Source organism: Macaca mulatta, chromosome 14 (assembly GCF_049350105.2).
Source record: "Macaca mulatta isolate MMU2019108-1 chromosome 14, T2T-MMU8v2.0, whole genome shotgun sequence".
Taxonomy (NCBI): domain Eukaryota; kingdom Metazoa; phylum Chordata; class Mammalia; order Primates; family Cercopithecidae; genus Macaca; species Macaca mulatta.
In genome coordinates this window covers 74,012,110-74,038,211 of record NC_133419.1, presented here as the reverse complement: position 1 = coordinate 74,038,211, position 26,102 = coordinate 74,012,110, and the positions used below count along the sequence as shown (strand labels likewise).

The window sequence follows — 26,102 nt, the reverse complement described above, 5'->3', positions numbered from 1 at the left end:
TCACCCACCTTTTTCAGATTGGCAAACTCCTACTCATTTTTCAAGGTTCAGACTAAATTTGCACTTCCTGTCCCAAATCTTTCCCTAGTTCCCTTGGCAGAGTTGCATGCCTGCTCTTCAGAACTCCAACTGCACCACGTTCCTCTGTAACCTCATTCAATCATTGCTGGTTTTATATATGTCTTACCTCTAAGTTGGTGTCTCTGGAACTGTGGCTGAGGTGAATTCCTGATATTTTTGCCAACCAGCTTTCATCTATTCATCCTACTTCTGGGAACAGTGCCCTAAATTTCCTCTGGAACACCATCCCACCCCTGCTGTAAGCCCTGTTATTTTAGACCATCCATTTCCAGACCACTGGGGTTGATGCAGGGATGGCCACAGGACCCAATTTAGACTGATGTCCACCAGGCTCAGGACTTTCAGTCATACTGTCAGAAGAAGAGAAATTCTCTTGGCTGGACTTGAACTCAGGAGGGCATTAGCCTGGAGCTGCTGACCATCACTGCAACTTCCAAATGAGCCAGCCCCGCAGGTGTAAAGATGGAAATGAAGCAAAGTCTAAGTGACACTGTTTAAGCCCCTGGATCACACAGCTTTTGGACTTCTCAGTTATGTGGCTCAACCTTTTCCCTTTGGCTTAAATCAGTTTGAGCAGGGAGTTTCTATCTTACAGCCCCAAGAGGCCTGATGCAGGATGGTGGTGTTTCCTTCCCTGGCCACCTGGTTTTCTATGAGAACAATTCATTGATTCAGCTCTAGAAGGATGGGAACCTACTGGAAAAGACCCCAACATGAACAGGATTCTCAGAAAGCAGGCAGGACCTGGCTTGGATCATCCATCAGCTCAGACAACAGAGACTCCAAGGCAGTCCCTCCTCTTGAGCCCTCAGGAATGGTCAACTGCAACCAGCTACCTTAAGTGTAGGGGAAACAAAATCCAGAAAGGTTAAGTGACTTGCCCCAAATGACTCAGCTAACATGCTGTCATCAGTTCCACCTGATCTCAGAATCCGCACTCTTTTCACTAGACCGGATAAGGCACTAGTAGCTGCTGGGTCACGGAGAGGGAAACGGGGCCTTCTAGGGGAACAAAGCAAGCCACAGTCACTGCTAAAGCCAACCAAATCTTTATTAGTCTCTGCAGCAGAACTAATGGAGCCCCCATTTACAGGGAGCTTTAGTGGGCTAGTCTGGCTACCAGGCAGGGATGTTAGCATTTCTGTTGGTGATTGGGATAGAAAGGGGGAAGAGACTGGAAGGGGACCAAAGGGGGAGACTGCTGGACCACCTCAGGGCAGGCACAGATGGGGCTTCCTGGGCTGGTGTAAAGGTGGATCAGGCCCCAGAGAAGAACACTGCCATCTCCCTCAGAATGAAGGATGAGACAAAGCCTGAGAGGGTGACAGTCACAGCTACAAAAAGGGGGCCGAGCTCCTGGTATGAGAGCCATTTCCGGACTGAGGCAGTTTTCTGGGGCTAGAAGTCTCAAATAGAACTCACCTGTTCCCCAACGAGGGGCCCCAAGGTTCAGCTCAATTATTATCATGGGTACCAGCCAGGAAGCTGGTTGTGGGCAGGGGTGTTTTGGGTATGGACGTATGTCAATATTCACAAAACAGGCAATATATTATAGATGCAATCATGAAACTTCCCTCCAGGGAACGTTCACATCTCCCCTTTCACCCAGGAAGCTCCTTATCTAGAAGGCCCACCATGGTCTGATCCTGGCCTCCACCCCAGGCCAGATGAACTCCCATTTAATTCCTTGGACATGCCATGACGTTCATGGCTCTGCACACTTGCCAATAACTGTTCTTCCAGCCTACCTGCCTTGCTCTCTGCCCCACCTGTCCCTGTCAAAGGACTGATAACTCTGCAGCTTTGTCAAGTTCTTGTTTACTCCTGTTCTCCCCACCAGGCCTCGAGCTCCCTGACGAGAGAGCAGAGAGCCCGATTCATGTCGTGTCTACGGAACTCGAAGCCAAATGAAGTCGTATTTGCTGTGCCCTGGTGTGTTTAGAGGAAATGTATCCATAAATGCCTATAACAGATTTGGGGGTGTCTGGCAGTAGATGTGAAGACTTCAAGCGACATTTGTACCTGGGATGACAGCTTCTTCCCATGTGGGGAGTGAGGGTAGGGAGTGGGGGGAATGGTCCAAACCCGGAAGGAGCTAATGGAGAGGAGAGGGCCAAAGTGGGACAGGGCTTGGATGGTAGAGAGCGGGGTCCAGGAGGAAGAAAAGTCTAGCAGTCCAAGCGCAGGGGCCAGTGCTGCAGGTCCCAGGGCTCAGAACCAGCAGGGCGACCACATGAGCGAGCCAAGCGCCGCCCCAGTGGCGGCTCCCGCAAGCATGCCCATGGCCAGAGGGGCGCCGGTGCTGTAGCAGGGATCCTCCCGCACTATCACATGCGTCACGCCGGGGCCTGCAGAGTGAGACAGCCCATGAGGGTCAGCGACTTAGGAGGGAGTAGAGTGATCTTCGCACCCTTCCTGCATCACTCCAGCCCAACCCAGTGTAAGGCGCCGAGCCCACTCTTCTGCTCCCCAGTCAAAGGAACAGATCTAGACGCAGGAAGAGCTCCACTTCATGGCTCCCAGGCCTTGGATCTGCTGCGGATGTCCCGGAACCTACGGGTCCACTACGGCACGCTAGGGCGGAGCAGCGAAGAAACCCTGAGATCGCTAAACACAACCACCAGGCACCTAACGATTCCCAACCGCCAGGCGTTCCCAACCGCCAGGCCCCAGAGCTGGGAGGAGGCAGCCGTTCCCGCAGTAGCCACCAGGGGCCGCTACCGGCTCGGGAATGGGTACTGCCGACCGTAGGGCTGAGAAGCCAGTCTGGAGGGGTGAGGTCAGCTCGGGGCGAACACTGGTCCCAGGGCTCTCCCAGTCTCAGGATGGAGAGGGGCTTGCAGAGGGTTCTACCTGGGAAAATCCGTGCACGCTAAAAGGATGAAGCCTGGTCCAAAACTGACGGACCGTGGGCTGGGCCCAGCGCTGAATCGGCGCGGGATCAAGGCAAGCCCCGGGGCACGCTGGAGACTTACCTGCGTAGGGCGGTCCGTAGTAGCTGCGGACATACGTGGCTTCGTGTGCGTTGGGGGGCACCACCTCGTAGTAGTCTTGGTACGGGCTGTAGACACGCACCTGGGGAATCCAGCCACGTCAGGTGCCCAGGAACTCCCTGGCCTGGGTTTGGTCCCCTACCCACACGCCGGGCTCAGGCCTCTCTGGGATGCATGGAGCCGCCTCCCCAAGTTTAGAAATGGGCCTCCAGCCACTAGGAAGCTATTGGAGAAAGGCCCTGCCTTCCCCACAAGGTCCACGGTCCTTGTCCTCTAAAACTTCCGCCCTACATCCAGCTCCCAGTGACGCCCATTCTCCTACTCTGGCCTCCCATCTAGCTCAAAAAATTCTCTATGGCTCCCAACTTCTCCTCATAGATAGTCTAATATTCGCTAGCAGCTCTACAATGATGCCACTTGGAAAGATCCAGTTCTACTAGTCACAAGAAGGGGAACATGGCTAAGCCCCAACCCAGGAAATAAACAGGGGTTGGAGAGGAAGAAGGGAAAGGAAGGATAGGGATGGCAAGTAACTAAAATACAGTTAAGCATCTTTTAAACAACAGGGATACAGTCTAAGAAATGTGTCCTTAGGCAATTTTAGTATGTGAATATCATAGAGTGTACTTACACAAACCTAGATGGCACACACCTAGAGTATGTGGTATATCCTATTGCTCCTAGCCTACAAACCTGTTCAGCAGGCTACTGCCCTGAATACTGTAGGCAAGTGTAACACATTGGTAAGTATTTGTTATCTAACTAATCATATATAAACGTAGAAAATGTAATGCATTGCCCTATGACATTATGATGGCTACAACATCACTAGGTGATAGGAAATTTTCAGCTCCATTACAATCTTATGGAACCACCATCTATATGTGGTCCATCACTGACCCAAAATTGTTAGGCTGCACTAGACTGTAACGATTATTGAGCACCTACTATGTACCAGGTCCTGAAGGAAGTAATCAAATGTGTTACCGCCTCTAATCCTTAAAGCAGTTATTAGCTCCACATGACCGTAGGGTAGGGGACTGAGGCTCAGAGAATGGTCAGTGTTCTCTCTGGAATGCACTCCCTGCCCTCCCCTCTCTCCCATTAGATTTCTGCCAACCCTTCAAAGCCTAGCTTAACGGTCACCCACTCCACTCCAGGAAACTCTCCTGGTCTCAGGAAGAATGATTTTTTTTTCCCCTGAAATCTCTGGAACTTGCTTGTGCCTCTTGTTGCTATCCTTTCTCCTGGCCTTTCTTGCAGCCCAAATGTGAGCTGCTTATAGGCAAGGACTCTGATTTGTTTGTGTCACCGGCAGGGCCTAGTGCATATCAGGAACCAAGAACTATGTGCTGAATTAAATGGAAGCTCCAAACCCCTCATTTTACCCATGGGGGAGCAGACCTGGAGAGGGGTCAGGATCCCCTTCTCTTCTGGATCTTTCCACTTAGCCTCCCTCCACCCTGTGTCTCTCTCTAACTGGGATTCACACCTGAACAGTCCAGCTCCCCTTAGAAGTCCAGGTGTCTCAGACACCACTCATCTCAAGGTGATTGCAGCATTTCTCCATCTGCTAAAACTGTTGCTCTTCCCATAAATCCATTTTTCTTTTCTTTTTTTTTTTTTTTCTGAGACAGAGTTTCATTTTTGTTGTCTAGGCTGGAGTGCAATGACACTGTATCAGCTCACTGCAACCTCTACCTCCTGGATTCAAGCAATTCTCCTGCCTCAGCCTCCCAGGTAACTGAGATTACAAGTTCCTGCCACCACGACTGGCTAATTTTTTTGTATTTTTAGTAGAGACAGGGTTTCACCATGTTGGCCAGGCTGGTCTTGAACTCCTGACCTCAGGTGATCTGCCTGCCTCAGCCTCCCAAAGTACCCAGCCCCATAAATGCTTCTCTCAATACATGCCATCACCATGCACTCAAATCAAGAAAGGCTAGGCACAGTGGCTTACGCCTGTAATCCCAGCACTTTGGGAGGCCGAGGCGGGAGGATTGCTTGAATGCAGGAGTTCAAGACCAGTCTAGGCAACATCGCAAACACATGGCTCTACAAAAAATTAAAAAATTAGCTGAGTGTGGTGATGCATGCCCGTGGACCCAGCTATTCGGGAGACTGAGGCAGAAGGCTCCTTTGAGCCCAGGAGATAGAGGCTGCAGTGAGCAGTGTTTGCACAACTGCACTCCAGCCTCGGCAACAGAGGGAGATCCTGTCTCAAAAAAAAAACAACTGGCCGGGCGTGGTGGCTCAAGCCTGTAATCCTAGCACTTTGGGAGGCCGAGACGGGTGGATCACGAGGTCAGGAGATCGAGACCATCCTGGCTAACACAGTGAAACCCCGTCTCTACTAAAAAAAATACAAAAAACTAGCCGGGCGAGGTGGCGGGCGCCTGTAGTCCCAGCTACTCGGGAGGCTGAGGCAGGAGAATGGCGTGAACCCCGGGAGGCGGAGCTTGCAGTGAGCCGAGATCCGGCCACTGCACTCCAGCCTGGGCAGCAGAGCGAGACTCCGTCTCAAAAAAAAAAAAAAAAAAAGGAGAAAGAAGGAAAGAAAGCAGGTTGTTGCCCTTGTCTTGTCTTCACACATTCACTTTCCACACAACAGCCAACAGTTCTCGTGATTTTATCTTCTAAATACGTTCTTCTGTCCATTCTTTTGGTCAATTCCAAGAGAATAGGCCACTGGTTTTAGCAACTTGGAAGTTGTGAGTGACCTTGAAAAAACTTTTCAGAGGAGTTGCTGAGTAGGAAAAGCCAAGTTATGGAGGGTTGAAGAAAGGCTGAGAGGTGAAGGATGCAATCCCCATGTCATGACATCTCTTTGAAGAAGTTTGGTGATAAGGGGAAGGTCTCCAAGCACACCTTGTGATTTCAAGTCTCCATGCCATTTTCCTTTGATAGGGATGAGCTTCTCACCTCATTCAACTACCCAAGCTGTCTTCCAGATTCAACTCAATCATCACTCTCCCTGAACCTCAGGTTCTGTTGGGGCCCCATCTGGATACCCACAGCCCTTGGATGTCCCTGCATTACAGCACCGATCATGCTGTCTTCCTGTTGTGTCCCTGTGTCTCTCCCATCAGATCTGGAGATGCCTGTGAGGGCAGAGACTGGGTCTAATCAGATCTGACTAGAATGTGGCAGGTACCTAATGTTTATTGAACTCATTCCAGTAAATCAAATACAGGGCCAGATTGGAACTAAGGTTGCCCAACTCTGAGTTCAGTTTCAAGTCAGGGAAAACAAATAGTCCCAAGAAAATGCAAGAGGCTCAGACGAGCAATGCTGTAGGTCAGTGAACTCTCCGGTGCTCCCTCCCCATCAGTGATCCAATACAGATTTCTGGTAGGCAGTGCCAGAATCCGGGCTCCAGGCCCAAAAGGGGCTAGAGGGATTTAAGCACTCAGGTCCAATTTTATTGGTGGGGAAGTTGAGATCCAGAGCCTCCACCTTGCCCTGCTGCTACGCAGTAAGCCAGTGGCCTTGGGAGGCCCTGGAGAGGGTGGAGCACCCCATGTCCCTCTAGGGCACCTGTTTTTACTCTCCAGGTCTGGGAGGCCCAGAAGTAAACTCCTGTAAGTCACCTGGCAACAAGTAGGGACAGCCCAGAGACCCATGGGCAGAACCTGAGGGTTTGAACCTGCCTCTCCCCCTCCAGAGGCCCAGCTACTTTGTGGGTACAACCAGTGTTGACCAATCAGGGGGTCGCATGCAAATGACTCCCCTTAGCCGAGCTGTTGTGTTATTAGGTTTACAGTCTGTTAAATCCTAGTTTTTGGCTTCCCCACTTTAAACAAACTTGTATTCTAGTTTGGGCATGGAGAATACCTCAGAACGATGGGCTGGGAGTCCCAGACCTGCCACTGATGAGTTGAGTGATCTTGATCAAGTTAGGTAACCTCTCCAAGCCTCTGAGGATCTAACAGTGCCACATCTGTACAACTTGGTGGCCCAAGCACTTCTAGGCTTAGTGATTCTGCATATCAGAGTCATCAGGAGACTTTTTTTTTTTTTTTTTTTTGAGATGGAGTCTTGCTTTGTTGCCCAGGCTGGAGTGCAGTGGTGCAGTGGGGCAATCTTGGCTCACTGCAACCACCTCCACCTCTTGAGTTCAAGCCATTCTCCTGCCTCAGCCTCCCGAGTATCTGGGATTACAGGCACCCACCACCACATCTTGCTAATTTTTGTACTTTTAGTAGAGACAGAATTTCACCATGTTGGCTAGGCTGGTCTCGAACTCCTGACCTCAAGAGATCCGCCCACCTTAGCCTCAAAATGCTGGGATCACAGGCGTCAGCCACCAGGCCCGGCCAGGAGACAGGTTTAAACTACAGGTTTCCTAGGCCTAGGCCCCATGCCAGATTAGAACATCCAGAGGTAGAACTTGTTGTTAGTGCTTGTAAGTTCCTAAGCAATCCTGACACATAGCCACACTGAGCACCACTGTGTAAGAAGAGCTCAGAGTTGACTGTAAGATCACAGGTACTCTCACTCAAGACCCCTCCCGCCACCCACCCCATGCCAGGCCCTGTGCTGAGCACTGGGGACAGAGAAAAGATTCAGGTTCAGATCCTGCCTTCAAGAAACATTCAGGTTGAGGGGAGACAGATCTAGACTAAATTATTTGACTATGTAGTAGTATTGCTATAACAGAGGTTTTTCACTCCCTCCTTCCTTCCTTTGCTCACTCAGTGAACATTCCCTGAGCCCCACTGTGTGAGAAGGGTCAGCACAGACTCCCCATCACTGAGCACTAAGTGAGCATGTGCCATTTGCCTAGCCTTGTGCCAAGCTCCATAGAGGCAGCGCAGTCAGGCCTTGTCCTTGCCTTGGAGGAAGTTCTAGGCCTCATGGAAGACGACACAGACCAGAATAAACCAGTTCTGAAACCAGGCAGAATGAAGAAAGCACTAAGCCTTAGTGCCACTAGGCTGTGGGAGGGAATGACGATGGCTGGTGGTCTAGGAGGTCCCCACCGAGCAGGTGGCAGGCAGCCTCTGAGGTGAGCCTTACAGGACGGGTGTCAGTCTGTCCGGTGAACGAGGAAACTGCAGTCTCGCCAGCAGCGGGAACAGCATGTGCGAAGGCTGGCAGAGGGGAAAGGTCTGATGTGGCTGGGGGCAGAGGGTACAGCACAGCCGTTGGTTTTTGTCCCGTGGGTGATAGGGAGCCATGGAATGTTTGTCACAGGGAAGGGATGGACTGGGCCTGGTTTTGGAGGCTCATCCTGGTGGCCAGTATGGAGGCAGGGAGGGCTGAGCCAGCACTTACCCAGATCCGCCTCTCAACCTTACAGGGGCTCCACAAGCGGGTCACACACCTGACCTTGGAGCAAACCCGGCGGCTCCTGGGAGGGACGGTTGCTCCAGCTGGGGCCTGCTCAAGCCACAGAAACCCAAGAAGGGGGAGGGAGGAAGGGGGTGTCAGAGGCCCTCTACGCCTAAAGACACTCAGAGCTCTTTCCAGACCCTACCAGAGCCCTCCGCCAGCTGGGTTGTGGCAGGGAGCGTCCTCTTTCTCCTCAGCTCATGGTAACAGGGGAGGCTCAGAGAAGGCTGACGACTGCCAAAGTTACGCAGAAAAGAAGGACAAGTAGTCTCTTTCCAGAATTAGCCCACCTTCCCCTATTTCATGCTGCTGGGGCTCCCAGTCTCCAGGGAGGACAGGGCAACTCCCATCTATCCTGTAGCCTACCTGGTTCGCTTTACCCCAGCCTCGTCCCTAGCTGTGCCCCCAGGCCCTGTGTTCCCAGTAAAGCTGGTGTTAGGGGCTCCTGGAACCTCCACCTGGAGTGAGGTATGAACTCCAGCATGTCGGAGGACAAAGGGCAGGTCATTCCCACACAGGCTACAGAGAGAAACCCATAAACACAGAGGTGAACACACAGAAACAGGCAGACACAGGCACAAACACACCCGACTCAAATTAGCCCGGGCCCAGAGGGATGTGTATATGTGCAGTAGTGGGAGGTAGAATAGAGGCCAGGGCAGAGAGAAGGGACAGCAGAGCCACAGGAGATGGACAGGCAGAGAAGAGCGAGGCCGCTTCATAGAGTCACAGAGTGCAGACGGTCGCCTTTGCTTCCTTCCCTTCGCCTCTCTGTGGTGGAACTGATTCGCCCTACATAAAGAGGCTTCGGAGCTCCAAGCCAGGGGAGCCCGACCTGGGTCCCTCCACCCTGCAGACTACTGCGGTAGCCTCCTTACTCCCAGCTTCCTCCAATTCACCTGCCACTTGGGAGCCTGAGTCTGCCCCCAAAAATCTGACCACAGCCCTCCCTGTTGAATGCCCTTTATTGCTCCCCTACAGGCCTCAGGGAAAGTCCATTTCCTCCAACTGGACTTTGAGGGCCATCATGAGCTGGCCCTGGTGACCTCAGAAATCATCTCTCCTGTTTCATTCCCCTCATGAATTGCTCTCCAGCCAGGCAGACTCTGGGCCCTTAGATGCACACGTATGTGCACACGCACTTGTGCACTCACACATGCACACACCACTTCTCTGTCTCTGCTCATGCAGTTACTTCTGCAGATAATGTCCTCCTTCCATGATAGGCTTTTCCACTGACTTAAGACTATAAGCTTTGGACAAGTCACCTCCCGTCTCTGAACCTTGGCTTCCTTATCTGTAAAATGGGACTGATAATGCCAATCCCTACCCAGCTGCCGTGCCAGGGTTATTGGAAGATGAAATGATGTCACTGGTGCCAGGGGCTTAGCATAATGCCTGGCGCTCAGCAGGTGGATGCCTGAGGAGGTTTCTAAATGCATCCAGGTCTCCCCTGCTACTTCCCAATGGACTTTCTCTGTAGGTGAGAGGGGGCTCCATTGTGCCACACAAAGAAAGAGCAAGCACAGATTCTGGAGTCAGGCAGATGGGGGTGGAGGACAAGCTGGGCCTTGGGCGGCTCTTCAAACTGCCACTTCCATCAGTCACAAGCTCTGTTGACTCCAAATCCTAAATACATCCTGTACTCATCAGCCTGTCTCGGCCAGCAAGGCCTTAGTCCAGATCTCCAGTCTGTTGCTGGGACACTGTCCCAGCCTCCTAAGTGGCCTCTGGGTGTCTACAGTTACCCTCTACAATCCATTCCGTACCTACCAGCCAGATTATCTTTTTTTTCCTTTTCTCTATAATAAAATTTCAGTAACTGACAGACTACCTTTTTGTTTTGTTTTGTTTTTTTTTAATGCCCCAACGTTACAACAATTATCTTTTTAAAAATATAAATCGAGCCTGATCTGATCATGCCATCCCTCTGTTCAAACACTTGTCATGGCTCCCTGGTGCTCTTAGCAGAAACCAATCCTTCATACAGCCCACAAGGCCTGGTCGTGCCAACCCTCCTTCCCCCCTTACCTACTCACTCCCTAAGCACCAGCCACCCCAGCTGTCCTCCTACTCAACTTGCCAACGTCCTAACCTCTCTCAGAGCATTTGCACATGCTGATCCCTTTGCCTGGAATACTGTTCCCTTTACCCCTTCCCCACGCCTTTCACCCAGTCAATTTCTGTTTATCCTTCAGTTCTCGGTTTAAGCCTTGCCTGAACTACCACCTGGATGAAAGGGCCAGACGCTGCAAATCTCTGTCAGAGCCGTTATGCTGTTGAAATGGCATAATTAATTAGTTGTTCCATGTCTGGCTCCTCACTAGGCTGAGTCCAGGTGGGCAGAGCCCACATCTCCTTGGTTCACCTCTGATCCCTGGCACTTGACACAGTGCCTGGCCCATAGTAGCAGCTCAGTAAATATTTGTTGTGTGGATGAATGAGCTTCAGTCTTATCATCTACAGAGACAGAACAATAACCCCAACCTCACAGGACTGTTGTGAGGAGCAGGTGGAATGATACCTGCACCACACCTGACACATAATAGTTGCTCGATAAAAGACAGTTCCTTTTCCCCAGCTCACGTGCCACTCCCTCCAGCAAGTCTCCATGGAGGCTTCTCTCTCTCCTCTGAGCACCAGTTGGCTGTCCCTTATCCTTTCCCACTTGGGACTCAGGCATCAGAGTTTGCACAAACCTATCCACATGAGACTGAGAACTTCTGGTAGGTGGAGACCGAGTCTGAATCACTCATGATTCCATGGCACACGGAGGTGGTGGGGAAAGGGGGAGAGAACAGGGAACTCACCGGGGTGGAGTTCGCCTCCAGCAGCGCTGTCTTCCATGCTCTGCAAAGCAAATCCCACCAGACCATGAGGAGGGAGTTTGGGGGTAGGTGAATTGGGCTCCCACATTTTAGACTCTCCTCTCCAACCCAGCCCCAGTCTCTCATGAAAGGAGAGATCTCTTGTCTCCCTCAGGAAGACAAAAGTGACCCCTCCCCTGCCCAGTCACATGGATGGAGCACTAAGTTAGGCTAATTCATTCTTCTCATCCCCTCTAGAAGTTCCAGTTTCCTCATCTATACAGTGGATGGTTGGGCTTGGGTGGTCTCTCAGGGGATGTCAGAATCTGACACTCCTGGGTGGGTGCTCTAGCCACAGCCCCCCTCCACATCCCAAATCTACAAACAAAACAATTCCCCAAAGCTCTGACCCCAGAGCTCCAGGAAGGCCCAGCAGACACGGGACAATTGGGCCTTTGTTGGTTGCCATGGCACCTGGCTGGGTTGGACAAGGCGGCTCTGTGCTGTCTGCCTGGAGCTCAGCTTCCCCCACTCCCACACACCCATCTCTTTCACTCTCCTCCAGCGCAAAGGCCATGCACCCCTCAGCCAGAGGGTAGGAAGGGACGGAATGTGAGCGAGCGGATGGTGCCTGCGGAGGACACACCCAGGCTGGCCGCATGGATATGCATCTGACATTGGGGTGCCCCTGCCTGGGACGCAGCTGACTGCCTTTGTAGGCAGGTCGGGGGCTACCCCTCAGACCAGAGTCCCCCACCAGGGCATCTTCTAAGAAGACAGCAAGGGTGCCACTAGGCTGCTCTGCTGCTTTGCATCACCCTCAGGTGAGGGCTCACCTCAGAGGCTGCTAAAGACCAGGAACCAGACACCCGAGGCAGGTGTGCACACCTTCCCCTCAGCAATCCTGAGTTCACCGTAGACCACATGAGGAGTTCACTGTGTGCCAGGCCAGTCACCATGGGCCCTTCAAATCCACTCTACCCACCTCCAATGAGATACCCTTGCTGACTGGCCTTAGTGCCCTCTTCCTACGGTCAGAGAACCAGAAGGCCCAATGAGAAGGGGGCACGTGGTAACTTTCCCCAAGATTCCACCCCATCCTCTCCTGAGAGTGACTCACAGGGCATCATCCCTGGTCTCCGCACAGAGGTGCAGGCGGCCGCCTTCCCGTAGGTTCACAGTTAGCAGGCCATCTCGGCTCCGGCCCTCTGGGGGCTGCACATCTGGAAGCAGACAAATATGGGTTTCCACAGGCGCAAGCCCCGGGTCCCCCCAGTAAACCAGGAATAGGAATAGAAATTGACTTCTTTGGGCTCTGTTTACTGGCCACTGCCAACCTCCTCTGATCCCATATACCCTCTGAGGGATTCTACTCTACGCTTCTAACCTTTCCAACCTTTCCATGCTGACGCTTCCCTCAGCACGCCTCCCAGTTACCCAGTTAGAACTGTGGCCTGGGCCTTGGTGGAGGAATGTGGAGATTTGCTATGACCCTGGGCCACTTCGCTTCTCTGGGCCTCCTAATTTCATTTCATCTTCGTCCAGTACCAAGCGCCTGGAGGGCAGGAACTGTGCCTGGCTCACCTCTGAGACACAGCACAGAGGAGAAAGGCACTAAAGGACTGATTTCCTTTTCTTTCTTTTTCTTTTTCTTTTTTTTTTTTTTTTGAGACAGGGTCTAGCTCTGTCCCCCAGGCTGTAGTACAGTGCCATAAACACTCTGCAACCTCTGCCTCCTAGGCTCAAGCAATCCTCCCACGTGAGCCTCTTAAGTAGCTGGGACTACAGGCACACACTACCACACCTGGCTAATTTTTGTTTGTTTTTGTTTTGGTAGAGACGGGGTTTTGCCATGTTGCCCAGGCTGGTCTTGAACTCTAGACTCAAGTAATCTACATGCCTTGGCCTCTCAAAGTACTGGGATCATAGCTAACTGCAGCCTTGAATTCCTGGGCTCAAGAAATTCTCCTGCCTCGGCCTCCCCAGTAGCCATATGCGACCACATCTCACCAATTTTTTTTTTCTTTTTTTAGAGACAGGGTCTCACTATGTTGCCCGGGCTGGTCTAGAACTCCTGGCCTCAAGTGATCCTCCCACTTCAGCCACCCAAAGTGCTGAAATTATAGGCATGAGCCACCACACACAGCCAAGGACCTATTTCTTAACTCACACCAAACTGAATTGGAGTTCACAGAGGCTCAGAAGCAATGTCTGTGAAATGCCTCTGAAAGCTGCAAAGAGGCTTCCAACAGCAGGTGTTCTCAGAGACAGTGGGAGGGCTCTGCCCACAGTCACGGTGCCACAGAGGAAGGGGCTTCTGCTCACCATGGCACTCTTGGCCGATCTTTATGTCACGGACATTGAAGTGGATGAGCACACGGTCCTCCTCGTCCTGAGCTGTCTCATCGTGGTAGTATCCCAGGGTCCCGTCCAGCCACAGGGCAAACCAGTTCCGCTTCCAGCGGCGGAGGATGGAGCCTGTACAATATTCCAGATGCACTAGGCAGGCCGATCCCAGAGCCTGCTGGGGATAGGAGCCCCAGACAGACTCCCAAGTCCCCTCAGCCTCAGTCCCTAGTGTTATAACCACCTTTTTCTTGTCTATCTACCCCCTGAAATGAGGGCAGGACCTCTTTCTGTCTTCTCTCTGTCTTGTTCACCTCCTGCCTCCCATTGGGTCTGACGCATAGTAGAAGCTCGAGTCATACATGTGCTGAACAGGGAAATGAGTGACTGGGCCCATTACTTGGAAGCTGCTAAGGCCACGTCCCAGGTCTCTTCAAGGGCAAAGACCTCTCCCTACCTTGAGCCTCTATCTTCTCTCTCTCTCTCTCATTTTTCACTTTGTTCTGTACCTCATTCTGTGTCCAGCCCAGGGCTGGGGGACTGTGGACACACAGAGGGTCAAACCCAGCCCCCCTGGAGTTAGGGGACTGTGGATACACAGAGGGTCAAACCCAGCCCCCTGTCCTTGAGGAGCTCACAGACTGGGACCAGTCTGGGGTCAGGGAGTGGGGAGACCCACAGATAAAGACAGTTCTGTTCTAAGGAGATCACTGTAAGACGCCGTGAAAACCAAGGAAGGAGCCTCTAATCCAGCTTGACGCTATCGCAGGGGCAGGGGTGGGGGCCAGAGGAAAAGCCAGAGAAGTCTCCTCAGACAGAGGCCCATCTGAGATGGGTCATGAGGAACAAGTAGAAGTTTAAACCATGTAGTCGGGAATGGGAAGGACCTTCAGGCAGAGGGAAGAGCGTGGACAAACAAGGGAAGGATGAAAAGGTCCTGGCTCCTTGGGAGAAGGGTTCCCTGTGGCAAGCCCAGTAAGCCACTTCCCTTACCCTGCCCCAGGACCAGGGGCCCAGGATCACTCACTCTGTCTCCACAGCCAGCCGCCCCTCACCAGGGCCATTTCTTCAAAAGGACTTTCCAGGGCGGAGTCAGGCGGGATCTGTCAGAGGAGCCACAGGAGACACAGGCCTCAGCAGCAGCTCCCTGGAGAGAAGCCCCCAGCCCTGCCGTCCCCGGGGAGCCACCCAGGAAATGTTTGAGGGAGGGTTAGTAAACAAACAAGGGCCAGGCAGCCTCGGCCTCCTCCCCATTCTCTGCTTAGGAAGAGAATGGGAGCACTGTCACTGTGGGGTCAGCAGGGCAGCCGTTGGTGTGGGGTTGGGGGTGGGGACCAGGAGCCTGGATTCCAGCCTCAGCTTCATAACTTTGGCCACATCCCTCCTCCCCGGCCCTCTGTCCTGGTCTGTTTCTAAATCTGTAGAAGTGCGTCTGCGAGGCAGGCAGAAGCTGGAGGGAGGAGCTGGCTAGCTCAGTCAGTGGAGCATGAGACTCTTAAAGTATTAGAAACCTTGGGATTCTGTAATGTGGAAGTGCAGAATATTAGAATCATGGCAATGGAAAGGCTCCCTCCCATTTGGACCCCACTAGAGCTGTTTACAAAGTGCTTAACAGAGGAGTTCAACAGCAGCTGTGATGGACCGAGCACTCTGTCTGGGTACCCCCTCTCAGTGCTTTCATCCATTATCTCATTTAAGCCTCCCTGCAGTCCTTATTATTCCTATTTCAGAGATGGGGAAACGGGGGCTGGAGAGGTCCAGTCAGTTGCACGGGGCCACTTGATCAGTAAGCAATGGAGCCCAGACTCACACCCAGCAGTCCTGGCTTCAAACCGTTATGCCAGCAGGAGCTTTGAGAACTTCCGATGCCAGGCCACACTCCGTAACAATTAAATCAGAATGTCTGAGGGCAGGAGGCAAGCCCTGGTACTCTTCAAAGATCCTCAGATGATTCCAATGTACAGCTAAGTTTGGACGTCACCGAACATACTACTCCCTCCCCTTGTCCCCATTATAACCCTGTTAGGAAGGGAATCTTTACTCCTATATTACAGATGGACAAACTGAGGGTCCGCAAATGACTCATCCATTTATGCGATGGAGCTTGCACTGGAATCCAGGTAGGTGCCCTCTGTTCCTGAGGGCGACTCACTTGCCAGCGGGTGCCTCCGCCCCTCCCCCACCTGCTCACACCTGTTGCTGCGTAACAAGGGCTGGCACACCTGGGCTGGAAGGCCCGGCCTTGTCCTCTTGCCACTCCCTCCCGTCTCCACGGTCTTGACACAGATCAGACAAGAGGGCCAGGTGCAGACTCCTTTTCCAGCCCTCCCCTTGATGCACCCACCTTGTCTACACCTGTTGCGGATGTTGCTGCCAAACCGGCCGCTACTCGATGCTGCTGCCACCCAACCCGCTGCGCCTGCGCTTTCTGCGCCCGGGAGAGCCAGGGGCATTTCTCTCCTCCGGCAGCGCCTGGGAGCCCAGTTGCCCCCTGGGCCCCGCCCTCCGGACCTGCCCACCCCCAGGGAGGGGGCGTGACGTGAAGAGATGCTGACCCGAGGCATGCTGGGACTTGTAGTCTACCCCTCTAGAGCAGCCTCGCCTGCAATTTTACTTTTCTATTAAGACATTTGTTCACTCATTTATCATGAAATACTTTTTCTTAAGAATCAGTGAACTCAGTTCCTAGAAAAAAAGAAAAAGTAAAGTTGCAAGGAGAAGCCAGGCTCCTAGTTTTGAATGTTTTTTTGATGCTTCCCCTTTCCATCCCCAGCTTCCAGTCTAGTGAGGGAGATTACATGGAAACACACAATTGGATCACAGCGTGTGATTTAACAATGGAAAAGATGAGCCTAACTTTTCCCAAGGGGTTCAGGAAGGCTTCCCAGAGGAGGCCGAAAGGGGCATTGGAGGATGAGTGGCAGTTTCCTAGGGCGACCCGAAAGGTCCCCTATGAATACTGTCAGGATGTTGAAGAGAGCCCAGCATTTCCGTGTGTCTAGAACATAGAGCGCAGGGGTGGGGAGGGCATGGGGAGTGGCAGGCGATAGAGCTGCAGGGTTTGCAAAGAAATAGCACAGAGGCCTTGCACGACAGGCGGAGAGCTTGGATGTTAGGACGCAGTGACTGGAGCTGGGGGTGGGAGTTTCAAGATGAGGAGGGAGGTGTGTGATTAGGGGGTCGTAAAGTCCCCTCTAGGGCACAGTAAAGAATGGATTGGAGGGGGCCCACCTGGAGAAGGAAGACTTTCTGTATCTCACCTCGGACTGTGATCATTTCCTTCAATAGCTCAGCCCCGCAAACCCTCACCTACCAGGAGCCACAGGATGTCATTCAGAGACCAGAGGCTGTCAGGGCCTAAAAGACTTCTGTCCCGTTCCCTGTGTGGCAAGCGTGCCCACCCTGACCTGGGCCCTTCCTCCTGTCCCAGAGAACTCTTCCTTACCGGGGCTGCAGGGCTCATGGTTCCTGGGCGGCAAGGGCAGCATTTCCCAGAAGGCTCCCGTAGCGGGGCATTTCCCTGAGCGCCTTAGAGATAAGGGGATCAGGAAGGTGCTACCAAGTGGGAGGCTGGAGGGGGGAGGCAAGGAGGGAGTGCACAGACAGATCCCAAGGAAGGTCGCCCTCTTTTTCAAGGCTCCTCTCAGCCTTTCCAACTGATGGCTCTGACCCTAGGTTCACTGGTCATCCCTGGTTCAGAAGTGGTCTTGGCTCAGCTTCGCCGAGGTTCCTGGGGTGGGATGGGGTCGAGGTTGCGGGGGAGGACACGAACGGGGCCGGTAGTACTCCCTAGGTTGGGGGCGGGCCTACATCTTCATTTTCCGGCCTGGCAGGACAGCGCCCATCACCCCAGTCCTGGCTGCGCAGTCTGGCTCTTTAAGCCTTCCTCTCTTGCTCCTGAGTCTCTGTAATCCTGACCTCGAGCTACCCGCGCGCTTCGGCCCTTTGTGCCGTGCGTGCCCTGCTGAGGGATTCGCCATGGCCAATCCTATTAACCACTGAGCTCATCCCCTCTTAGCCGACCCAAGAACCAGCTCTCCCAAACCGCGTTTTCATCTCTGTGCCTTTCACTCAGTCTCTGGCTCCTGGAACGTCCCAGCCCCAGCTTGTCCTAGCTAAATTTTCCACCTCCACAGGAGAAGGAAGAAAGGAAGGAGTGGGAGGGGGAAAGAGGGAAGGAAAGAGATATGGAAGGAAGGAAACAGAGAAGGAGGAAAGAAGGGAGGGGAAAGGGGAAGGCAGGCAGGCAGGGCTGCAGCTGGCCTCAGAGGATCTGCGCCTGGGTCCTGCCCCGACCCAGCCTCTCTCCAGCTCTCCCTGCTCCCCTCCCCAATGGGCAGTGGGGCATCCTTCATGTCAGGGGGCGGGGATGGTGCAATCATCTCCTAGATTTCATTCTCCGGATTTAGCAACCAGATGAAAAAGGAAGATTCTCCAGCAGCAGTGAAGACTTCAGGGGAAGACTCTTCCCCCACCTCCCAAAGAGCGGGCACTATGACAAGAAAAAGGAGAAAGGACGTGGCAAACTAAAACCAGACACCACTACGGAATCTAAATGTAGCCGGACTTGGCCCATGTCTCTAAATGTTGGTCAGTGACCCTCTTTGAGAAACCAATAAAAAAGTTTAGGCTCTCCTCAGGAAAAAGTCTGCATATCATTCCTGGGAGTTCATAGACCTCTGAAGCCGTGATAGTCATGGTTGGATTGTTTTTAATCTCCAGAGCTGTGTAGATGGGAGGAGAGTGTGAATTGACCAGTGAGAGGTATGACAGTATGTCAGCAATTCCAGCCGCAGCAGTCCTGGCTGTGAGACTTTATCTGTTTGTTTAATCAACTAAAACTTATTGAGACTAATAAGCCAACAAGTAACTTTTACATTTCTTTATGGCTGTGGTGCACAGAACCATTGGCAGAGAGGAAAAGATTTTGCCATTTCAAGTGTCCCTGGTGAAAGAACAGCCCACAGATTATACATTGTTTAGGAAATAATGGACTGGCTCATCAAATTCAAATTTACTACTTACATTTTCTAGAGAGTATAATATAATGAGAATAAGGTATATTATCTTTATTTAAAAAAACTTCACGTTTTTATCAAGATGCAATTTGAGCAAAAGTAAAAGTGCTTATGAAAATATTTTAAAATGATAATTTGAGTGAGATATAATTCACCTACCATAAAATTCACCCTTTTAAAGTATCAAATTCAGTGGTTTTTGTTTTTTGGTTTTTTTTAGACAGAGTCTTGCCCTGTCACCAGGCTGGAGTGCAGTGGCAAGTTCTCAGCTCACTGCAAACTCCACCTCCCAGGTTCAAGTGATTCTCTTGCCTCAGCCTCCTGAGTAGCTGGGACTACAAGCATGCGCCACCACGCCCAGCTAGTTTTTACATTTTTAGAGACGGGTTTTCACCATGTTGACCAGGATGGTCTCAATCTCTTGATCTCGTAATTCACCTGTCTTGGCCTCCCAAAGTGCTGGGATTACAGGCGTGAGTCACCGCGGCCAGCCTTCAGAGCATTTTTATCACCCCAAAAAGAAACCCTAGGCCAGACATGGTAGCTCACGCCTGTAATTCCAGCACTTTGGGAGGCCAAGTGGGGGGTGGATCACCTGAGGTCAGGAGTTTGAGACCAACCTGGCCAACATGGTGAAACCCTGTCTCTACTAAAAATGCAAAAATTAGCCATGCATGATGGCGCATGCCTGTAATCCTAGCCATTCGGGAGGCTGAGGCAGGAGAATCGCTTGAACCCAAGAAGTGGAGGTTACAGTGAGCCAAGATCATACCATTGTATTCCAGGCCTGGCAACAGAGCGAGTCTCCGTCTCAAAAGAAAAGAAAAGAAAAGAAAAGAAAAGAAAAGAGAAAAGAAAAGAAAAGAAACCCTATAGTCTTTAGCAGTCACTCCCAATCTGCCTTCTCCCCAGCCCCTGGCAAAACTAATCTGCTTTCTTTCTGTACGGATTTGCCTATTCTGGCCATTTCATATAAATGGAATCACGGGCCAGGCACAGTTGGCTCAAACCTATAATCCTAGTGCTTTGGGAGGTAAAGGCAGGAGGATCTCTTGAGGCCAGGAGTTTGAGGTTATAGTGAGCTGTTACTGTACTGCTGTACTCCAGACTGAGTGACAGAGTGAGACCCCGTTTCTAAATAAATAGTTTTAAAAAATAAATGGACTCATCCAGCATGCGACCTTTTGTGACTGGCTTCTTTCACTTAGCATAATGTTTTCAAAGTTCATCCAGGTTGTAGCATGTTATCAGTATTTCATTCCTTGTTTTTTTTTTTTTTTGAGACAAAGTCTTACTCTGTCACCCAGGCTGGAGTGCAGTGGTGAGATCTCAGCTTACTGTAGCCTCAACCTCCCAGGCTCAGGCTCAAGCAATCCTCCCACCTCAGCCTCCCAAGTAGCTCAGACTACAGGCACATGCTACCATGCCTGGCTAATTTTTGTATTTTTGATAGAGACAGAGTCTTGCTGTGTTGCCCAGGCTTGTCTCCAACTCCTAGGCTCCAGCAGCCCTCCTTCCTTAGCTTCCCAAAGTGCTAGGATTACAGGCGTGACCCACTGTGCCTGGCCCATTCCTTCTTATTGATGAATAATATTCTATTTTATGGATATATCGTGTTTTATTTATCTGTTCATTTGTTGATAGACATTTGGGTGATTTCTACTCTTTAGCTATTATAATACTGCTGTGAACATTTGTGTACACATTTTTCTGTGGACATATATATGCTTTATTTTTTCTTGGGTGTGAAATTTCTGGATCATATGGTAACTCTACATTTAACATTTTGAGGAACTGTCAAATTATTTTCCAAAGTGATTGCACCATTTTACACTCCCATCAACAACCTCTAAGAGTTCCGATATTTCCATGTCCTAGCCAACACTTGTTATTGTCTGTCTTAAGTATTCTCTTGTTGTGGTTTTTATTTGCATTGCCCTAATGACCAATGATGTTGATCATCTTTTCATGTGCTTATTAGACATTTGTATACCTTCTTTGGGGAAATGTTTATTCTAATCTTTTGTCCATTTTTTAATTGGGTTATTTGGCTTTTGTTGTTGAGATGTAAAAAGTTTTTAAAACTAATACAGTAATTTTCTAACTTATTTTTAAGGCTAAGGTGTGGTGGCATGCACCTGTGGTCCCAACTATGAAGGAGGCTGAGGTGGTAGGATCGCTTGAGCTTGGAAAATGGAGTGCACCACTGCACTCCAGCCAGGAAGTGTAATGGTTAGTTTTATGTGTTAACCTGGCTAGGCTACCGTCCCCAGTTACTCAATCTAACACACTAATCTAGGTGTTACTGTAAAAAAATATTGTGTAGATTTGGTTGACCTACACAATCAGTTGAAGTTAAGTAAAGGAAATTCTCTTTGATAATTGGTGGGCCTCACCAATCAGTTGAAGGGTCTAAGAAGCAAAACAGGTTTCTCTGAGAAAGAAGAAATTCTGCCTGTGGATTGAACTATAGCCTCAGCCCCAGCCTGAGAGTTTCCAGCTTGCTCTGCAGATTTTAGACTTGCCAACCCCTCAATCATATAAGCCAATCCCTTAAAATAAATCTCTTCATATATGTATATATCTCCTACTATTTCTGTTGCTCCGGAGAGCCCTGACTAATGCAGGGAAGAAGAGGATGTCTTCCTTCCATTAACTCCCCATTCGAATCAATTGGAAACATCAGGTTTGGGAATGAAGGAGGAAGGCCTGGCAGACAAGGAGATCTGAGGGGAGGGTGTTGAGAGCCTCCCGTCTAGAGGAAATGGTACCCCATGTCTAGAGATGGGGAGCAGTGAAAATATTCCCTGAACAATACTCCATCTGGATCATCAGATGAATAAGGACTTCTAGAAGCTCAAGTTTAATCACTGTTTTCTTTATTCTTTGGTTTTTGTTTTTTTGAGACAGAGTCTTGCTCTGTTGCCCAGGCTGGAATGCAACGGCATGATCTTGGCTCACTGCAACCTCTGCCTCCTGGGTTCAAGCGAGTCTCATGCCTCAGCCTCCTGAGTAGCTGAGACTGCAAGTGTGCACCACCATGCCCAGCTAATTTTTGTATTTTCAGTAGAGACAGGGTTTTGCCATTTTGGCTTGGCTGGTCTTGAACTCCTGACCTTAGGTGATCCACCCACCTCGGCCTCCCAAAGTGCTGGGATTACGGGTGTGAGCCACTGTGCCCAGCCTCTTTATTATTTATCTCATCTTTGCTATCTCTAGTTTTGAGATGAGGAGCTTTCTTTCAGCCTCCTGTACTCTCAACTAACAATCATGAGCTTTTAGTTCAAGGGAAATAACTTGGTTTTGAGAAGAACAAATGATTCTGTTGCGCTTTGCTACAAAGTCTTTGACTTGCTTTCTGAAGGTTGTCAGCTCTTTATAACATGCTTATCTTGGCATTTGCTTCAGAAATTTCCTCCTCTTGCTCCAATAATGACCTTCCCAGACAGATCATTTATCAAGAGACTGCACTGCTTTGTCATGACAAAGTTCAGTCACTTCATTTCCTCTCTGCAGAAGATTTTGATCTGCACTTTCAATCGACGTTTGCTCAGCCTGAAGATTTTTTACCTGATCTGTCTTGGCTTTTCTGTTTTCTTCTTTAGCAATGTTGGTGTAGACTTGATTTTTCTCCCATCTGGGATGTTTAAATGTACACTTGACTTTTCAACATCAGTTTCCTCCCGGCTCCTCTTGTCTGGTCATAAATACTGTCTTCACCTGCAGATTCTAAGTTATTACCCATGTTCTCTTCTCCAAGGGAAGCTGTCACATTTTTATCTTTAGGCCAGGCATGGTGGCATGCACCTATAGTCCTAGCTACTGGGAAGGCTAAGGCAGGAGGATTGCTTGAGTCCAGAAGTTCAAGGGAGCAGTGAGCTATGAGAGCGCCACTGTACTCCAACCTGAGCAAAAGAGATCTTGTCTCAAAACAAACAAACAAACAAACAAACAAACGGAAAAATTCTGCCCCAAACCAAGATTACTGTTAACACATTAGTATCACAACATACATTAACTCTCTCCCATTGATTCCCCAGGAGAGTAAATCTTAGTCTTACATTGTCAGATACTTCTCCACAGAATTTTGTTGCAGTGGGCCAGTTGTGGTGGCTCATGCCTGTAATCCTAGCACTTTGGGAGGCCAAGGCTGGTGGATCACTTGAGGTCAGGAGTTCGAGACCAGCCTGGCCAACATGGTGAAACCTTGTCTCTACTAAAAATACAAAAATTAGCTGGCTGTGGTGGTGCATGCCTATAATCCCAGCTACTCAGGAGGCTGAGGCAAGAGAGCCGCTTGAGCCTGGGAGGCAGAGGTTGCAGTGAGCCGCGATCACGCCATTGCACTCCAGCCTGGGCAACAGAGTGAGACTGTCTCATTAGGAAAAAAAAAAAAAAAAGAACTCTGCTGCAGCATCTCCTAGATTTGTCCGCCGTACAGATTCGTGGTGGAGGTTGCAGTGAGCCGAGATCCCGCCACTGCACTCCAGCCCAGGCAACAGAGTGAGACTCCATCTCAGGGAAAAAAAAAGTGAATGAGGGAGTGAATGAAGCCATCATTTGTCATCTATGAAGATTCACATATAATACTTTGTTGACTTGACAGATAATTCTTTTAGGAAAACTTAAAACTCCTTTCAGAACTCAGTGTCGGACGGTGGAGGGAAGACAAGGTGGTGGCAACTTTGGCCTGGGTTTCTCTCTCCCTCTTGCCCCACCCCCCACACCCACTCTTGCCACCTCCACTATGAGACTTTGAACAAATTGCTGAACATTTTTAAGTCGCCTTTCCTCCTCTGTAGGTGGAGAGAGCATTGCCCTCCTCATGTGAGTGTTGGGAGGATTACGAGGATGACACAGAGCCCAGCACTCCAGGTAAAGGCTTCACTACCTTTTAGTGAACTTCTTTATTCCATTATCCAAGGCATCAGTAACTCCTTCTATTAGACAAATGTTTGGTTATTTTACCCAAGTTGAGCTAGAACATTAAGAAAACAAAATAGCTGCTATAAACTTAAAAAAAAAAAAAAAGAAAGAAAACTCTTTTTACTGCCAGAAATAATATGTCTAGTAAACAGAAGAGATTCTAGTAAAAACTTCTAGAATTAATAAGAGAATTGGGCAAGGTGACTGCATATAAGATAAATATAAAAAGCAAAACACCAGCCAGGCACAGTGATTCACGGTTGTAATCCCAGCACTTTGAGTGGCTGAGGTGGGTGGATCACCTGAGGTCAGGAGTTCAAGACCAGCCTGGTCAACATGGTGAAACCCCATCTCTACGAAAAATACAAAAAGTAGGGCTGGGCATGGTGGTTCACGCCTGTAATCCCAGCACTTTGGGAGGCTGAGGCAGTTGGATCACAAGGTCATAAGATCGAGACCATCCTGGCTAAAACGGTGAAACCCCATCTCTACTAAAACTACAAAAATTTAGCCGGGACATGGTGGCATGCACTTGTAGTCCCAACTACCCAGGAGGCTGAGGCAGGAGAATTGCTTGAACCCAGGAGATGGAGGTTGCAGTGAGCCGAGATTGTGCCATTGCACTCTAGCCTGGGTGAGAGTGAGACATCGTCTTAAAAAAAAAAAAAAATTACTGGGCGTGGTGGCAGTCACCTGTAATCCCAGCTACTTGGGAGGCTGAAGCAGGAGAATTGCTTGAACCTGGGAGGTGGAGGTTGCAGTTAGCCAAGATCGCGCCATTGCACTCCAGCCTGGGCAACAAGAGTGAAATTCTGTCTAAAAAAAAAAAAAAAAAAAAAAAAAAAAAAAAAAAAAAGCACAAAACCTGTTTTTACTTTTGTTTTTTTAAAGAAAACTTTACAATGAGGAATAAAAAACAGCCGCAGACTGTTAGCTCCCCTTCCCTCCATTCCCTTCCCTGGAACACTGGCCCCCTAGGCCTGGTTGGTTGAGCAGATTTTCATTGCCTTTATATATTTGGTTTGAGACAAGGAGTGGGGTTCTTGTGAGGGGCTATTTTATCTGACTTTTCTTGTCATTCTCAGCAGGAGCACTCAATGCCAAAGGCTGCTTTATCATACTTGGAAGCAAAAGTGTCTATCTCTTTTTTTACTCTTAAAATGAATACCTGGAAACAAAATGGCTGTGGGGATTATACTTATGATAGCAACCCAAACTATGAAATACTTCAGAATACATTTTCTTTAGAAGCGTATTGAACCTATAAAAAGAAAACCACAAATTAAAAGATATAAAGATTTGAATGAATGAAAAGACACATGTTTTTGTATGAAAAGATGTAAATTCATAAAAGTTCTTTAAAATTACTATATAAATTTCATGTAGTTCCAGCTAGAATATTAATAAATTTCTTTTTTTTTAAAGAATTGTCAAAAGTATGAAAAATAAGAACAGAGGAGGAAACCTGTTCTCCAGAAATCAGGATTGACCAGAAAACCACTGTAATCAGAGCAATTGGCAGCAGAGACTGCTAGTCTACCCTCAGTATTCATTCTTCCTTAGAACCCTAGATCTACATCTGGGTACATAGCCACTTGGAATAAAGACCACATCTCCTAGCCTATCTTTGAACTTAGTGTGGCTATGTGAGTAAGTTCTGGCAAATGAAATACTGGTAGAAGCGTCCTGTGCAACTTCAGAAAATGTCCTTAGAGGGAGAGAGACATCTTTCTTTGTCCCTTTCACCTTCTGTTGGTTGGAAAGCAGCCATTTTGGCTGGAACTGGAGCAGCCATCTTGGACTAGGAGAAAAAAGCTATACGTTGATGGTGGAAGAACAACAAGACAGACGGAGCCTGGGTCCCTGAAACTGTGGAAGGGACCCAGGACTTATCTCTGGACTTCATTAATGAGAGAGAGAAATAAACGTTTATTTATTTAGTTTAAGCCACTATTACTTAATTTTTTCTGTCAATCACAGGCAAACCTGATTCTAATTGATATTAAATTTGGTACCTGGAAAAAGACTACTACAAGTGACAGAACCTAAATGCTTAATTAATGAATGCAGGTGGGTGGCAGATGGCAAGGACTCAGACATTGCTGACTGGGAAGCTTGTGATCCTTGTTATGCAGTAGTCAAATATTTGATCAAAACCATGTGTTTCAGTTAGCTATTACTGTGTGGCAAACGACCTCCAAACTTAATAGGTTAGAACAACAAGCGTTTTATTACCTCTCACCATTCTGTGGGTTGACCGTGATCGCTGGGTGTTTCTTCTGCATCTCACAGGGGTATTTCATGAGGTTACAGTCAGATTGGCGCTGGGGATGAATATGAAAGTTGGCCTCATTCACGTGTGTGGCACCAGGATAGCCAAAAGCTGTGACCTCTCCTTCCATGTGGCTTAGCCTGGGCATCATAACATGGCGGCCGGATCCCAAGAATGCAAAAGTGGAAGACCTTCTTAAGGCTTAGGCCTAGAACTGGCAAGTGTCACTCTGCCACATTCTATTGGTTAGAGTGAGTCACAGGCTCAGCCCAGATGTAAAGGGAGGATACTACACAAGGCTGTGAATATTGGTAACATGGTTCTC

General features: G+C 49.6%; 1 protein-coding gene and 1 long non-coding RNA gene across 5 annotated transcripts; one reads left to right on the top strand and one right to left on the bottom strand.

Moving 5' to 3' along the window:
* Positions 1-1,114: 1,114 nt before the first annotated feature.
* Positions 1,115-17,858, bottom strand: PLEKHB1 (pleckstrin homology domain containing B1). Of its 4 annotated transcripts, none has more exons than XM_015115177.3 (8): positions 17,007-17,848; positions 14,589-14,664; positions 13,541-13,693; positions 12,336-12,438; positions 11,219-11,258; positions 8,352-8,456; positions 3,057-3,156; positions 1,115-2,429 (listed from the first exon to the last, which is right to left on the bottom strand). In XM_015115177.3, the coding sequence occupies exons 1-8, from the start codon at positions 17,022-17,024 to the stop codon at positions 2,293-2,295; spliced, it is 732 nt and encodes a 243-aa protein (XP_014970663.1). In that variant the 5' UTR covers positions 17,025-17,848; the 3' UTR covers positions 1,115-2,292. The 4 variants fall into 4 exon arrangements, with proteins under 4 accessions (XP_014970663.1, XP_014970665.1, XP_014970667.1 ...); XM_015115179.3 differs by lacking the exon at positions 17,007-17,848 and adding an exon at positions 15,906-15,991; XM_015115181.3 differs by lacking the exon at positions 8,352-8,456 and having other exon boundaries at positions 17,007-17,858.
* LOC114672356 (uncharacterized) lies at positions 14,424-18,207 on the top strand. The gene is made up of 3 exons (XR_003722686.2): positions 14,424-14,495; positions 15,616-15,681; positions 17,971-18,207. It is a non-coding gene; the product is annotated as an uncharacterized LOC114672356 (long non-coding RNA).
* The last annotated feature ends 7,895 nt before the right edge of the window (positions 18,208-26,102 follow it).

What these genes read in the sequence shown, in the direction of transcription:
- PLEKHB1 (XM_015115177.3), bottom strand. An exon ending in GAGACCAGGGATGATGCCCT is followed by an intron (nt 11,259 to 12,335) that starts GTGAGTCACTCT and finishes TTTGCTTTGCAG; the next exon opens with AGCATGGAAGACAGCGCTGC. An exon ending in CTACGGACCGCCCTACGCAG is followed by an intron (nt 2,430 to 3,056) that starts GTAAGTCTCCAG and finishes CTCACTCTGCAG; the next exon opens with GCCCCGGCGTGACGCATGTG.